This window comes from Pteropus vampyrus, unplaced genomic scaffold (genome assembly GCF_000151845.1).
Source record: "Pteropus vampyrus isolate Shadow unplaced genomic scaffold, Pvam_2.0 Scaffold41, whole genome shotgun sequence".
Classification (NCBI taxonomy): Eukaryota; Metazoa; Chordata; class Mammalia; order Chiroptera; family Pteropodidae; genus Pteropus; species Pteropus vampyrus.
In genome coordinates this window covers 7,631,947-7,648,975 of record NW_011888822.1, presented here as the reverse complement: position 1 = coordinate 7,648,975, position 17,029 = coordinate 7,631,947, and the positions used below count along the sequence as shown (strand labels likewise).

The 17,029-nt window shown below is 37.1% G+C and overlaps 1 protein-coding gene across 1 annotated transcript in view; it reads left to right on the top strand.

The window, feature by feature from the left end:
• SUCLG2 (succinate-CoA ligase GDP-forming beta subunit) overlaps window positions 1-17,029 on the top strand; it is a 267,458-nt gene that overhangs the window by 40,521 nt on the left and 209,908 nt on the right. Inside the window, exon 2 of the mRNA XM_011358503.2 lies at window positions 12,899-13,040. Coding sequence (XP_011356805.2) covers window positions 12,899-13,040 — 142 coding nt within the window. The remainder of the gene's footprint in view (window positions 1-12,898; window positions 13,041-17,029) is intronic.

Genomic DNA, 17,029 nt, shown 5'->3' with positions numbered 1-17,029 from the left:
ATAAATCTTTAGAATGAAACTTTCTTGAGATTCTTTGTTCTTATTGAATCTTCTAATTTTAAGAGGGTATCTATCTTATGATTAGACTATTATTTTTTTGTTGCTTAGATATTAAGTATAAGATTGTGTATTTTGCAAAGCTCCTTTTGTCTCTGTGCTTTTTGGATTTTTCTGTTATTACGGTGGATTTTTCAAATGAATGACAGTAGTTCTTTCAAGAGTTTTCTGGAGGAAATTAAATGTCATATACCCTACATTGTGGTACACATTCTCTTTTCAGGGATTATTTTGAAGTTTCTTTTTCACATTATCCAGTTTTCTGAAAGCTTGCTTTGAATTTAACTTCAATGGACTATTCATACAGATATAGGTAAGATTTAACAGTTCTTCCCCTTCTCCACTCTGGCTGAAGAAACTCAAATTATTGCCAGAGAAGAGATGACTAATGTGAATTGAAAGAGTTGGCATGTGCTTTTCTTTTATAACAAGGACATTTCATGTGGAATGTTAGGGAGGGCGATGAGATGGAATCCTCAAGCCTGTAAATTCTCTTATAAATGGGGATTCTGACAATGGAAACATGAAAAAAGGGACATTTTCTATAAAGTTATCTTAATAGAACATTCTAAGATTTAGTTTTCCATAGTAGTGATATTTTACTTAATAACAAGAATGAAGTCTCTTTCTAAACACAAAGAGTGGACTCGGAACCTTGCAGAAACCAATTATCATTCTGTATAGCAAACCTTCAAAATGTCAAAGAGCCAGCCTGGGGAACTTCCCCAGCAAAGGTTGATGATTTACTACTCTCTGAATCATTTCTTCAGCATGCCAGGCTGACAGGCGAACTTGTGAGATTGAGTTATAAAGAAGTGATGGGAAGTCTGTTTCTATCAGGTAAATACTATTAAACCTAAATGTAGCATAAACAATTAAGTGCTGTTAAGTTGTTAGAAGGAACATAAGTGGGTTGACTGAAGTAAAGTCTGCCCCTTACAAGCTTACAGTGAAATTATTGGAAGGGACTTTGGGGAGTAATTTAAGGAGGAACTGAAAGGGTGGAGGGAGGAAGAGGGCAGGACTTTATGAAGGAGCTGTATCTGATGCACCGAGTTGAAACATTTGACCCCTTGTAACAGCAGTGTTGAACATGCACATACAAAAACATCGTGTACCTTATCTGTTTGTATCCTGCCAGCCACCCTGGAAGTTTGGGTGCTATATTTTCTTAATATCTGTGCTTTAACTCGCTCAATGTCACAAGCTCATCTGAGGTGGAAATCTTGAAAAACACCCTCGTAGGTCTTCTCACACTGGTGATGTATTTGGGGAATGTGGTTGAAGGAGGATATCTAGTATTTTCTCTTTTCTGACTATCATAAATAATCTACTCTGCTGTCATGTGTAAATGTATAAAATGGTTGACTGGGCTTAACTGAGCAATTAATGGCCCTAGAAGAAGATTGAGCTCATGGCTGTTGTGTTATTGCACTGTTGTGGATTTGTGTTCAAGTGAGCACTTAACACGACTATTCTTAGAACTCCAATTCTCCTTTTGCTACCACAGAAACTCACTTAAGTGAGTGGAAGAAATCACATACACATTTATGAGATGAAATAATGACCAAATTTTCAGGAAAAGCTTTCAGAATTTTTCACTCATACCAGATGTGAGCAGAAACCCGATTTTTATGATTATGAACCTGATATAAGACAAGCTACCCAGTACACACCTTAGACAGTTGATGGGTGATAATCAGTATTCTCCCCTCCTTCCTTGAGCTCACTTGTTCTACAGAGATGTATTGGAATGCTGGAAGGGCAATGCCTAAGCATGCAGATGTACACTAAGCTCTGCCTTAGTGGGGCTGTGCCAGCTTGGCAGGTGTAGGAATGCCTCCAGGTATCAGTTACTCTTATATAATGAGCTGTTGGCCCAACATAATCTCAGATTTCTTCTAGATCTTATTTTTTGCCTTTTCCGATTAAAATTATTTTTTTCTAGCTTGCCCTCTTTCATGTTATTCATTAATAATTTCATCTTAACTCATAGATTTAACTGTAGTTATTGTATTGATTACATTAACTATATAACTATATTTAGAAAAAATGAAGAATATCAAAATAAATATCACAGTCATCTGTGTGTTCAACATGAAGAAGTTTCATATGTTGCTTCTGTCTCATATTTGCTCAGATCATTTTTAAAATAAAAGACGTAAAGCATAACTGATAAAGTTGAAGTCTCTTGGTGCCCCTTTCCAAAACTCATGTCCCTTTCTGACTGTCTAACTTAGTCACTGTCCTAAACTTGACATTTCACCTTCCAAACTGTTTTGATATGTCAGCTTGTATGTGTAGAGGAGGAAAACACTTTACCAATCTTAGGTTTATTGACTGGGGTCATGCAAATTAGACTGACAAAAGGCAGATTGCCAAGAGAAAAACAAGTTAATTAACAGGTGCAGTGTGCATACCCATTGGAGCATTCCATGATGAGTAACTCAAAGGGGTGGTCAGACTTTGGGCTTATGTAGCATCTTAACAAAAGAACAATACATTTGCAAAGAAGTGACCAGACAAAGGAAAAGGACTTTGAGCTTCTAGGAGCAGCAATTTGTAGGTAGGTAAATATATGGGGGAAATGAATGGGAGATAAGGACTATTTAGTAAGGTTTGTTATGTTGATTCCTTTGATGCTGCCTCTGGGCTAAGACTGTGGATTTGTCTTCCCTGATTTAAGGACTGTCCTGCCCTTCCTGGTGGAGGGAGCAGGGGAGTAGAGAGTTTTTCTTTTATCTGCTTCTTTTCAGTTGCCTTCAACTCAAAGTAATCCTTATGCCAGAGTGGCATATTTTGGGGTGGCATACTACAAACCCCTTCATTTGTCTCCAGAACATTGTTGAATTTTTTTTTTCATGTTTAAGTTTGTATACTCTTATGTGACCTTCTTATCTGTCACTTGCTTAATTTTTTCTCTATGTTTTGCTTTGGAAATATATCTGCATATATATTTTTTAAGAGCTGGCTCATTCATTTGAACCACTTTACAGTATTTCATTGGGTATGCCACAATTCATTAATCTTTAGTTTCTGCTGCTTCTTTTTTATTATTCCTACATGGTGTTTCTTTAATCAAGGGAAACCGGGTGTTTTCTCCTTGGACAGATGGGCCATTGTAGCAGGATGGGGCTACAGCAGAGCAGTTTGCCCTTTGCTTGGCTGGGATTAATATTAAGTGATGGAAGAAGGTTATAAGATCAAAGACCCAGCAGCTCTGATGTGGTAGAATGATGTACAAAGAGTCTCAATACTTAAGTGTCATGCATAGGCCAGTTTGGGCAAAATATCTAGGTTAAAATTGTTTCTAAAAAAATGAATTTTATTATACATAAAATTCACCATGTTTCTATGAACTGCATGTGTGTTGTGTGCATGCATATGTGAGTGTGTGTGTATGTCTAATACTAGATTTATTTTTACATTAAACCCCACATCTAATCCATGAGTAAGCTTTGCTTTTTCACCAAACTATCTCCAGAATTCCTTTTCTGTTTCCACCTCCACTGCCCTTCTCTGTTGTTTAGTTGAGGGATTTGCAAACCAAATTCTGCTTTTGTAAATAAAGCTTTATTGGAAGACAGCATGACCATTATTTTATATATTATCTATGCCTGTTTTGTGCTACAAAGGCAAAGCTGAATAGTTGCAACAGAGACTATCTGGTCTCAAAGCCTAAAATATTTACTATTTGGCTATTTATAGGAAAACGTTGCTGACTCTGGTCTGGTTTCACGCATCTTACTCATACTGGTTTCATTGTCTAAACAGAAGACCGAGTGACTCTTCTTAAATGTGAATTTGATCTCCTCCACCCTGCTTAAAACTGAGTAAATGAATTCTAAAATCTGGCCAGTAGTTTACAAGCACTTGCATGGTCTGCTTCCTACTCATCTTTCCATCCTCACCTCTTATTTTCACTAGTTCCTGCTTGTACTAACCCTTTCCTTTTTCAGAGCTTTGGACCATCTTCTCACAGTTTCTTCACTTGTCCATCTCCTTTCTGACTTCAGGGCTCTGCACAGATGTCACTTCCTCAGAGGTCACCACTCTGTCTACAGTTGGGCTCCATAAATTGTCCTGTGTATTTTATTTCCTTCATAGCACTTCCCACTCTCTGTAATTACAGTCTTCATTTATGTGTTCTTGTCCTTCCCTGCTTCCCCTCCTAGACCATAAACACTGTAGCAGCAAAGAACTTATCTATGCTGTTGACACAGTACATCTTGGTTGTCAGATGTTGCCACCACATTATAAATGCCTAGACAGAAATTGTTAAACGAATGAACAAAGTACAAGTTCTGCCAATTTCCATGGTAGGAGTTAGATGCAAGTATATGTTTATGCCACCTTAATTTGTTTTTCTGCTATATATAAATAAATAAGGCTTGGCTACTTCTGTTAACAATATAAAATGAAGGTGATTTTCCTCTGCAACATGATTGAGGTGGCACACTTTCCACTAGGGGACAGACAGGCATTTTGAGACAATGCTGCTTAGTGCTTTTTATATGTTTTTTTTCTGCTGTTGTGTTACTATACTAATATTTATCAAGGTTGTATTTTTTTACCTCCCTTTCTTTCTTGCTGTTGGCAAAGCATAAGTCTGGAGTTATGGAGTGAACTCTCCTTTGGGCATTTACCCTCACTACAAAGAGTTTTACATTTCTTTGCTCCTTAAAAAAATATGCTACTTTTCTGCTGAACCTAGGATAAAAAGAACAAGGCAGTATCTTTGAGAATCTTAATTCTTTTGACTTAGTGAAACCTATCCAAGAATCTCATTCAGAGCTTCCCATTTTCCCTCTAAACCTCATATTCAGTGCAGCTCTTTACCTCTGTACAGAGAAATTTGTGTACTGCCTCCTGCTTCTCCTCTTGCCCCAATTAATTTCACTGTTCAGGATCCACTTTTGTGAGCTGGGAGGCAATTAACCATTGCTGTCTCATTGAAGAGCACAGGCTCTGGTGTCAGGCATATCTGAATTTGAAAGATGGCTCTGCCTCTAACCAGCTGTTACTCTCAGCAGGCACTTAGCTTCTCTGAGCCTTAATTTGCTCATCTGTAAAATGGGCTTCTGCCAGTTTCTTCCTCGTAGAGCTGTGGAGAGAATTACATGAGGTAATGCTCATCAAGAGTATAGTATAATTTCTGTAACTTCATGACACTCATACATGTTAGCTAGTATTCAATTTGGTTTAAAAATCTAAGACTTCGTCAAGGGACCCCAAGAAGAATTAATTAAAAAATAGGAAACTGCCATGATCCAAATTCTGGAGAGCCAGAAAGCAACTTTCAATTCTTTCTTGGTAGGACTGATGCTGTCTCCTACCCCCTTACTGCCTGGGGTCTTAGAGAGGTGTGGTACTATCAGACATGCTTTGTAAGTGGAGCAAAAATGGCCTCAGACTCCTAATCTGATACTAGTCTGATTTCGTGTAAAAAAAGAAAGTACTATTTCTCTTGATTCAAGTACTATTTCTCTTGATCAGTAAACTTTAAAGTACTTTTCTTCTCTAGCCATCTACTCAAAATTCCACGTCCCATCCACACTATATTTTCAGGCACTACACCATCTTTATTAGTGTTCCCGATTTGTCAGCTGCTTTATTTTCTCTTCTTTTTCATGGAAAACTGGTATTTTTAAGTCAGGAATGGCAGTATAGTTTTTGTCTTGTGGTGGTTCCAAGTTCTTTTTCTTGACATAGGATTCACAGACTGACCCGGAAAGATCAATCAATCAATCAGTCAATCAGTTAAAATAATAGAAAGCTCATGTGTTTTTTAGGCAGATTTGGGTTCAGATCTTGCTCTTACTTAACCTGCTGAGTGGCCTTAGATGAGTTACTTAAACTCTTTCACCTTTAAATTTCCTCATGTGCAAAGTGGGGATTACCTAAACGGAGAGGGGTCAGGAGCATTCCAGTTCTAGACAAAAGGGATGCTATATTTTCAGAAGTGATTCCCAAGAAAAGCCCCACACTTCAGCCTGAACACAGAGCAAAGCTTAACAGAGTCAGTACCCACCGTCCTGCTTTTTCTTCTTTGTCTCACATTATTATTTTTTCCATTCTCTGGGCTTAGACTGCTAATGATGCACTGTTGCTTTTCTTTATTTGTTTCTTTAGCATGTTTTCTTTCTGAAGAAGGAGTTGATATGCTGGCATTATCACATTAAGGACCAAACAAAAGTACTATTATTTTTGTAATTGGTATCATTATCATTATTATTTTTCTTCTTAAAAGTAGGATCCCACTTAATCTTTTTTACAGGGCAACAGTGAAGTGGCTTCTTCATCAGAGCCTGTTTTAAGCAATTAGGCCTTTTATTTTATGATACTCATATTGAGATCTGTCTTTTCATTTACATCAACATTTTTATTTGAAGCCTAGTATTTCCTAGGTAACATGACTGAGGTAGATTTATGGGTGCTAATTTGCATACAGAATGACATTGGCAAAAACTAATATAAAACAAACACATACCAGCTTTAGGCCTGCGACAGCCCACTGAGCATCTGCCCCCTTGCCAGACCTATAACCAGAGGGAAATTTATTTTCTGCTGAGTACAGCTAATTCTTTGTTTGTATTCCACTGTCATCATTGCTATTGAGAGCTCGAAATTAGATTTAAGAGCCTCTTCCTATGGAACAGCAGGAGTTTATATGAGAGACAGTAGTTCTATATAACAGAATATAAGCTTTTCCTCCCTCACCCCTGCTACGTTTAAGTAAGGGTGTGAGCCCTTCATTTTCCAGACAAGTTAACAACGACTCAAGACTATGCAGTTGCGTTAAAGCCTAGATTTGATCACTGCCTCTCAATGTTTTTAAGTAGATTGATTTCCATTAAATAAATAATGAATGATTTTTTCTATAATTTTTTGAAAATATAGATTAGGTTATAGATTAGGTTAATTCTCCCTTTGATCACCATCTTTCTTCCAGATCTTCCCTCCTCAAATTTATTGGCATTAAGCTTGATGAACTTCACCTGGACTTTTACATATACATTTACTTATATATAGCTCTGTCTTTAAAAGTTACATACAGAATGTTGCTTTATATTTGGACATGTGTGTCTGAAATATAAATGTTATACTATTTTAAATATGAAAGAAACTTGCTGTTTTCGTTTAGTAAGGTGCCTGGGAGAACCATCAGTGTTGGGATGTTCATACTTATCAGGCTACACTGGTCATTGTGGCCATTACAAGTTATTCCCAAGATCTGTGGTAAACATGTTAGAGGTTTATTTCTCATCCATGCAAATGTGGGTCAAGTGATTCCAAGGCAGTGGTCCTCCACGTAGTAACTCAGTAATTCAGGCTGCTTCAACCCTGTGACACCACCCTCTCCACATGTGGCTTCCAGATCCTTGTAGCCAACGAAAAGGGTGCTGGAGGGTTGCATGTGGTTTCTTAAAAGTTTTGGCACACTAGTTACAAGAGAACTGAGAATATAGGGGAACACATGCATACTGGGTTCTGTTGTGATGCCATAGATATTTTAAATGTAGTTAAATATAGTTTGACTATATTGTGGTTTATTTAGCTAGTCTCCTATTCGATGGGCATTTAGGTCACTTCCAACTTTACCCACTAGTATGTGTCCCTAGTATATGAGAGCGTTTTGCTAGGTTAGATCCAAGAAATGGACTCTCCAGTCCAGGGGATGTGGGTGTTTTAGTTTTCATAAATGCTGTCAAATTGTTTTAGAAGGTATTTTATTTGCATGGGTAGTATATGAGAAAGCACAGTTCATGGTATATTCAACAATGATATTATAAAACCTTCATTGCTTTTGGGAGAATGGTTTCTCATGTTTAATTTTTATTTCCCTGATTACTAGCAAGATTTTGGCTCTTCTAATACCTCTTTTAGTACTGAGTGAAGCAGTACTACTTTGGAAAGTCAGGCTGAAGAGTGAATGCAAAAAGCCAGTGGGCAGATGTGGCTCACAGATTCTCACTTTAGGGGGAGCCCAGCTCAGTGACATTGCTTTCTATATTCCCTTTATTATTTTTTTTTTCCTCCTGTGATGCTATTTCAGTAGTCTCTACACCTCTAATTTTAAAACCATGGGGCGAAGGATGATTTCTCGGTCGTGTCATTTTTTTTCTGTGTAGCTGTCTAATTTTGTGCTCTGATTTTTTTTTTGTGTGTGTGTGGGAATTTTTGCCTGCTTAGTCATTGTCTTTTTATCTTTTGGTTCTCTTTGTCCTTTCCTTCATTTTTTGTTCTTATAATTCTGCCTCTGCTCCGCTGTTCCCATAGACCCTTAAATCTTTATGTGCTGCTTTTCTTTTAAGTTGTATTTTCTCCTTTCTCTTCTAGCTTCAAAATGGTTGTTCTTTCTAAGACGGGAACAATGGAAAGGTCGGTGTCCAAGTCCGAAATAAACTGAACCCAGGTGCCCACCCACCCCAGCTGTTTTTGAGAACATGATACTATTCCTAATACGGTCACTTTGCCAAAATCCCTATGAAAAAAATGAAAGAAATTGGAATTAGTCCGGTTCTCATCCTGCCTCTGGCTCACTGTAGGGTCCTTAAGCACTTTAAATCCCTTCTTTAGGCCTCAGAGTTCCTGACTGTAAAATCAGGAGGTTGGATTCCAGTAGTCTTTTCATACTTTGGAATCTCATATTTATGAGACATGAATGCCTGGGAAACTGCTATAGATTAGAGTCCCAGTGTCCCCTTCAGAAGTGGGCCACTGCCATTCCTTTCTGCTTCTGTGCCTTGAAGGGGCACCTTCAGGCTTTGTGGAGCAGCAGGTCTTTTAACAGAATTTAATAGGAGAAGACATAGTTACAAAGGTGTTGGAACCATTGGAAGGAAAAGGAGGCGAAGGAACTGAGGAGGCAACCCAGAGACTGGCAACAGCAGGACTCTTCTACCAGCCCAAGGAGTAGAAGGAGGTGTGGTGTTGTCAGAGGCCAGGACCAGTTGATGGGTGCAGGAGTCACGGAGGGGGAGATCGTGGGACTGGAATTATGGAAGAAAGGGCTGTCTGGAGGGATCTGGAGCTTCAAGAGTGCTGAGGTCACTGTAGGAGTTGCTACCCAACTCAGAAAAAGGAAGAGAAAGCCTAGCGTCTTTCTATCACTGTCTAGTCTCTGAACAGATTCTCAAATTTAGGCAGCATCTGGTTGGCAAAGAACATGACATCTGAAGGCAAGCATGCAAATAACTGGCAAGAACAGTGGGAAGGCACTGCATCAGATGATTTTTAAAGTTCTTTCCATTGCTCACATTCCAGAGTTCATAGGTTCTGTAGGAGACCGTGACTTCTCCTGCCATGAGGCATTGAAGAGGTAGCTAGTTGTCTTCCTAGGAGTTGGAATAAACTACTTCTACCATCCTACTTTCTTAGGACAGCACCTACTCACACCTCCACCTCCCTCCCTCTCAAAGCCTGGAGCAGTTACATTTTTCCTTACAGGTGCCGTGCCTGTGTTTCATGAGAGTTCTATTCCTGGTAGATTTTTGGCCTTTTGAAGATAGGGACATGATCTTACTCATCCCATCAGAAGTGGGCCACTGCCATTTCTGACTACTCTTATCATCAAGAGCCTCTAGGAATGTGGGGTCAAGATACAAATGCTGAAAACCAGCATTATTACACAGTCAGTCAATACTGTTGATCAGAGAAGCTTTACTGTGTGACAGCCTCCTGTAATCTTGGGCCAGTGACTTAACCTTCAGCCTGGGCTTTTTAATTTATAAGATAGTTATTTGTTAGGACAGGCTACGTCCTATAGGCTATGTTCTGCAACAGTAACAAATAATACCCAGAATGTCAGTGGCTAAAAATTCACAAAAGTTTGTTTTTTACTACATATTCATGGTGGAGTCACCTGGGGATATATCGGTCATCACTCTGGTTGATAATCACTTGCCGCCTTGATACTGCCATTCCTAGATCAAGAAAGAATTTGGATGGGTAGGGGGGTTGGTAATCACATGTTGGTCCAGAGATGTTACATACCATATGTACTCACAACAAGAACTAGTTACATGGCCTCATCTAACTTTAGCTAAGGCAAATAAGTAACTAGAAGAAGGAAGCTTAGAAATACTTGTTGGTTTTTATTAATGGGAGCCATCGAGAAAGATAATCCTACGTGACTTTTCGTGATTGTCTTGACTGTTAGATACACGAGTGCTTAGTATAATGCCAAATTCTCAGTCAATAGTAGATACAACTATTATCGTTATTGTTGTTGTTATTTAGCAGTCAGTTATATTTCCAGCATACTTTACACCATCCATTTGTGTAACATATGTCTCCTCACCATTTTTCTTCCCTCTGAAAACACAAAAGTAGACAAGTTTCTCTCTAGATCTATCACAAATTCTTAATAAATGAAGTTGAATTAAAGAAGTTTTAGACCCAGTCAGGAACCCTTTTCTTCCAAGTTTAAGGTTGACAAACATAGGTGATTATTCTATAGGGTGATCACTTTGTGGAATGATAGCTTAGAATTAGCAGTGGCTTTGGAACTCTGTTCACTATGTTAGGTTTCAATTTAAGAGCCACTGACTTTAAGTGGGCTTTCATTTGAGTCAATGAAGAAACAATCAATATATATTATATCTCTGTGAAGCTGATCTCTGGATCAGTTACAGTTAGTTTGTAGCAGGTTGCATTAACATCTAAAATTAATACAGTGAGTATTCTGATGCAAAAGAATTGACCGTGACCACACTGTGGCTGTACCTAGTCTCTCTCAAATGTTCTTTATTTTTCTTCTTCTTCTGTTAATTGCTTAAAATTGGTATGTCAACATAGACTTAATCTATCGATCCTTCTCCATTTGCCTTTTAAAATTGGTCACAGAATATGGCACATATCTAATGATTTATCTTTTCTTTCTTGAGGGGGCTTTTACTAAATGCTTAAAACTTGAATTTTTCTTGGTATGTTATATGATACGCTATTAAGACTATTGAGACAACGAATATGTTCATTTTCGAAATTTTGTTTTTTAAATTACTAATATTTCCAGACAAAAATTTAGAAGATTAACAAATAATATGCAGTTATATACTATACAGTAAATGATGTGAACATTATTTGCCTGGCAATTTATTTTTATCCCAGAATATTTATTTATAAAGAAGAAGGGCAGACAAATTCAATATTAAAAACATCATTACCAATATTTATAAGGATAGAACAGAGAGATACTTTAGGTTTAATCATGTCAAAATTTGAATGTTTTACAAGTGTGTGTATATTATATTACATTTATTTCAGGCCTGAAAGACTTTTTCTTTTCTATTTTAGTTTCTGGAGGTAGAAAATTATCTGAATCAGGAGACAAAAGGCAACATTGATTTATTTGGACATCTAACTGGTAGTTTTTGAGTATGTTCCATATGCCAAGCACTGTCACATTCTTCATAAAGATAAGAACTTGAAAATACACTCGCCCTTAAACAGAACCCCATCTAGTTGCAAGGTTCTGGATCCTCTTTGGAATGCTTCTTGTCCAAAGGCTCTATGAGTACACTGTAGCTTGGAGATCCTAGAAGGAAATGCCATTTTAAAGACATGTCAGAGGTCCTGAAAGCTAATGGTTCCATAATAGTTCTATGTAGTAAAGCCTTGTGGGCCTTAATTTATGGTCTGTGTGATACTGCCTTGGACATCCACGGGGCCTTTGATAGAAACTGCTAGGAGGTGTGTCACATGGTCTTCCACTATCAGTCTTGTGATCCAGTTGTGTGATTGACTTTTTAGTTGGGTTGTTTGTGCATTAATGGCATTGTCATTCTACCTTCTGTGAGTGGTGGTTCCTTTGCATCGTGACTCGTGAGTGGAAATGAACTTAAACTAAGTGTGTTCATTTTTTCCTGTTTTTTTTCCCCCCACCACCCGCATTTAAAAATTGAGCTTATGGATTTGATAGAGAATGCTGTTGATCTTATTGAATAAAATAAGAATTTATTTGTTCATGTGATTCTGCCCTTTTATTATATTCTTTCAGCACAAATAAAAACTAATTGATAAGCGCATATTGGAAAACCACTTCTATGTGATGCTTAATTTAAGCAAGCTTACTTTAATACAGGAGTTGCAATTTTTAGGAACTAGTTTAATTAATGGTGAAGCTTTCGGGTTATTGAACTCAACTTTGGTGTGAGAAAGAGATAATCTCATTAAACACATAATGATTATACCTAGACTCCATTAAAAACTGTGGTAAAGAAATGGATTAGTCTGTGGCCCACTGACCTTAAAGTGTTAAAAAAAATCTTTCCCAGGATACCTTACAGTGATTAACAGTGTGCATACAGGTGCTGAAATAAGGCCATGAGTTTTATTTATTCGGTATCTGGGTTTGGAGAGGCATATGCTACGTAATAGAGTGCTTAACATTTTTAAAAATAGCTTTTTATTTTAAAATACTTGTAGACTCACAGGGAGCTGTAAAAATAGTGCAAGAGTCCCATGTACCCTTTACCCAAGCTACCTTAATGTTGACATCTTACATAATTTTAGTACAGTCTCAAAACCAGGAAATCAGCATTGGTTTATTACTGTTAACTAGATGACAGACTTGACTGAGTTGTCATAGTTTCTTAAACTTGCATTCGTGTGTGTGTGTGTGGGGTGGGGTATGGTGTGGGTGTGGGTGGGTATATTGCTCTCCTTAGCATTTTGATTGGAAAAACAAGCAAAAGGAATTTTTATAGATTTTTTTCTTTTCTCTTTCTAAAATCTGTGTTGCTGATTGTCATTTGAGAGTACCTGTAAGACTGGCCATTTAGGATGACTGGTATTTCTCTTATAATTAATACTTACTTCTCTCCCCCAATTTCTCTAGACATTTCAATTAACCTTCAGACGATGGCTGAACCTGCAGGAATACCAGAGCAAGAAACTGATGTCTGACAACGGAGTAAAAGTTCAAAGATTCTTTGTAGCAGACACTGCGAATGAAGCTCAGGAGGCCGCTAAGAAACTAAGTAAGCTAATTCATACTGGGTGAAATATGCTGGCCCAAATTAATGAATTCACAGGTAGCCCGTTTCCCACTAGTTAAATTGCTTTTTTGCAGGGTCTACCAACAGTGACAGACACAGTAGAGAACTTTGAATTACAAAGGCAAAAAAGCCCAATTAGGAAAACTTTATTCTTTTACATGAGAAAGCAGCATATGGGATGTCACTCTGTGGTGATTTTTTCTGAGTTTTTTAGTAGTCACCATTTTGCCCAGTTCTCTTATTTGTGGTTTAGTGGCTGGGATAAATATCATTGAAGAATATGGAGTGTCAAAGAGAAGGCCATCGCAGGTAAGTCAGGAAAGATAGTTGGCATCCATTTTTAAGCTTCTTAGAGCCTGGGGAGCATTCGCTCTGAGTGAGTGGAGAAGAGAAAGGGGAAGAACTGAAATTTTGACTTTGGTTCAGTGTTTGCCCCGCCTCCTCCACATTTACATCTCTATTGCTTTTGCATCAGTGCCTTTTCCTTCCTGTGTCTCAGTTTTCTTTTCTATAAATCACGATAATGTGTTTATCTCCCAATGCTGTTGTGATAATGTGTTTCTCTCCCAATGCTGTTGTAGACTATACATTGGTATGTGGTAGAAAAATCTAACCAGTTTCCCTAGTTACAGATTGAGAAATTGGGAACTGGATTCTGCTGTCTGTTTTTCAGTGAACTTTCCCCTTGGTGGCATGTAGACTCTCTAGTTAGTCTAGATTAGCACTGTACAGTAGAAATATAATGTGAGCCACAAGAATATTTTTAAATTTTTTAGTCACCTTATGAAAACTAGAAATGGGTGAAATTAAATTTAATAATATATTTTGTATACCCTAGTATATTCAAATTGTGACCATTTTAACATGTAATTAATATAAAACAATTATCAATGGGATGTTTTATTTTATTTTATTTTTGTCTTAATCTTCACAAATCTGGTTTGTATATTACACCTCCAGCACATCTCATTTCACGCTGGCCACATTTTGTGTGCTCTATAGACACATGTGACTGGTGGTTCTCATATTGGACAGCTCAGATCTGGACGGTAGAAGGATTTGAATATGCATTATTTGCCTGTAATCTTGGAGAGCATTTGTTTCCCATGAAAAATAAAGAATAGAGCAGCTGCTGCTAACTGGCCTTGCTCAGGCAGCGCTGCCAAGTTTAAGAGTTCAAGATAGAGGCAGGCTCCATATTTCAGTTTTTCAATTTTCTATGCTCTTTTAAGAGTGAGATACTTCAGCTAGTAATTGTTCTTCTTTTATCTCCCTTTCAAAGTTCCTTCAGATCCTTATACACCAGATCTTTTTCATGTAATATCAGTCGAAATGTATATTTATTCTTGCCTTCAATAAATATTTGATTGTTGACTATGTATTAGGCACAATGGATACAGCTGTGGAAGATAAGCGAGTCTTCTTTCTTCCTAGAACTTACATTCAAAAGAAATTATTTGTAATTTTCAGATGCTAAATGTAGAAATTGAGAGCAACTGATATTTTAAGGAATGAAAATTAGTTTCATTTTCAAAAACTATCAAAATAGGTTTTTATGGTGAAAAAAAAATGTAAAATTAGCCCTAAACATGGAAGAGTGCTCCTCAGTAAACTGGTAATAGACTCGGTAAAGGTAGTATTCCAACCTGATTACATGAAAGGATCGATTGTGTCTTACTCTCCTGTGATTTGGGGATTGGGTAATGAGAGCAAAGAAATGTAAAGTTCATGTTGGTCCTTGGCCTTTATTTTCCCCATTATTTTCTTAAATGTGCTGAAGTACTAGAAGTACAGGTCTAAGGGTCCTTCTTAAGGGAATTCTGGAAGCCAGCTGATTACTATTCCTCCTCACCTCCAGAAACAGCACAACTGAGAGGACTTATCTTTCAGATTTTCATGGATATTTGGACTTACTGAGCTAATTGGCTTCTTAGTCATGGATTTGTTTTGTGAGCATTTATTTAGCCACTGCATTGTGGTTGGAGATTGTATACTGTTTGTAAGATAGAATTTGTGCTCTGGAGGAATGAGCAAGGTGGTGCTTTATGTTAGGGCCAAGGCAAACAGAGTGGAACAGACAATGAAGCAAGTTTAAATAAATTAAAATGACAATGAAAATAAACTTTTAAAAAAGGCACTTTGGTTCTTGAGTGATTTTTAGGGAAAATCAAACTGGATAAAATATTTGAAAATGATAAGGCTGTGTGTCACATCCCTGTGACAGTCCTTTAGTGGTGTGGCCAGGGCAGGCATCTCTATGATACTGCTTAGAGCTGAAAGAGAATTGAGGAAAATGAATCCTAGCACCTCTTTAATGAGTGAATGAGAAATCCTCTTACTCAATGAGCAGTTTTGGTAGAAGGAAGGTCTCTGGCTTTTGATCAGAGGGGAGATTTATAGTATTAGAAGAAGAGATGGTACCACATCTACCTGGGTGAAAATGAGCTGAGTTGATAGTAAATATAAAAGGAAGTCTGCATGTCACTGAGATTGCCTAGAGAAAGCAAAACAAGAATAATCTGGTAAAACTTCAGTGTTTGCATTCTTGTCACTACATGATTGACAAGAATCAAGAGCACAATCTAAGTTTTACCATATTGGTTTTAAGTTAAGTTTAACACTGAAGCACACATGTATCTTTCTGATTGTCCTAAATATGGGGCCTCCACTTTATAATTATAATATTTTAATGGGGAAAAATTGTATGGAAGTATGATATGCCTAACATTTGGTAAGTACTATATAAGATTTTATTGCTCTCATCGTCATCATTATCAGCATATAATTTCAGGGGATTCATTGTCATGATTCAGATTTATAGACGAATTTGAGACATGATAATTAATATCCTATTGATCATGTTTTATGAGAGCTCATATTTTAATTTGAAAAGTTTGTAAATGATTGAAATACATTTACTCACCTTTATACTTTATATTTGGATGTGTTTCAAAATAAAATGACATTTTATACAATATTTTGAAAATAGATGTTGACATTAGACATGCCTATGATTTCCAATAACCTGTTGATGAACTTACAAATCTTTTTCTTTGTGTCTGAACCACATTCCTGGTTGTCTCTTGGCCATCCATTTATGGGCGTCTCCATCTCTCTTGGTGCAAATGGAACTTGTCATTTCTCCATTGCTCTAAACCTTCTCTTCCTCTTGTGTTCCTCCTCTCCTAGCCCAGCTGAGATAACTTCCAGATCATCACTAATGCCTCCCATGTCTACCATATTCAGTCATTTGCCAAATACTGCCATTTTTACTTCAGTATTGTTATTTTACAAAACAAGGAACCAGGCAAGATAAGGTTAAAAACTTGCCAAGATTGTACAGCTAATAATTGACAAAGATGGGATTTCTACCCAGCCAGATTAGATTTAATCTCCTCTCCAAGCACTTTTCCTTTTTGCTAACTTGATGATAATGCTCTTAGGAGATTTTTATGTGTGAGTCAGCATTTTTAAGATAGAGAAATACATATTAATAAAATTAGAAGACTGAATTAAACTGAATGTGGCAGGTTCCAAGGCACAATTTATAGAAACTGTGTAATCTGCAGATATTTTCTTAATGAATCATTTTGTTGTATCTCTTTGGGCAATAGAGCATTTCATTGTATAGTTATGGAAAGCTTGTTAATTTGAACATTTGTTTAAAATGGGTAATGTAAACCTTTTGTTTCTGAAACACAATTCATAATGATAAGAATCAAACAGTAGCCTCATTTCTTGCAAGAAAATGGACTGATGTCTGATTGAGAGAGTAAATTTGGTTTGGTGAAATTAAGTTTTTAATATTCCATGTCCATAATATTAATATGGATGATATTCATTTCTGTAGCAGTTTGTATGAGCTACCTTTTGTAATCATGCTTTAAAGAATGGATTGTTTTTCTTGCACAATTTTCTGAGGAGGTTTATTAACTACATACTTTTCTCCTCTCTGGGTTAAATTTAATATA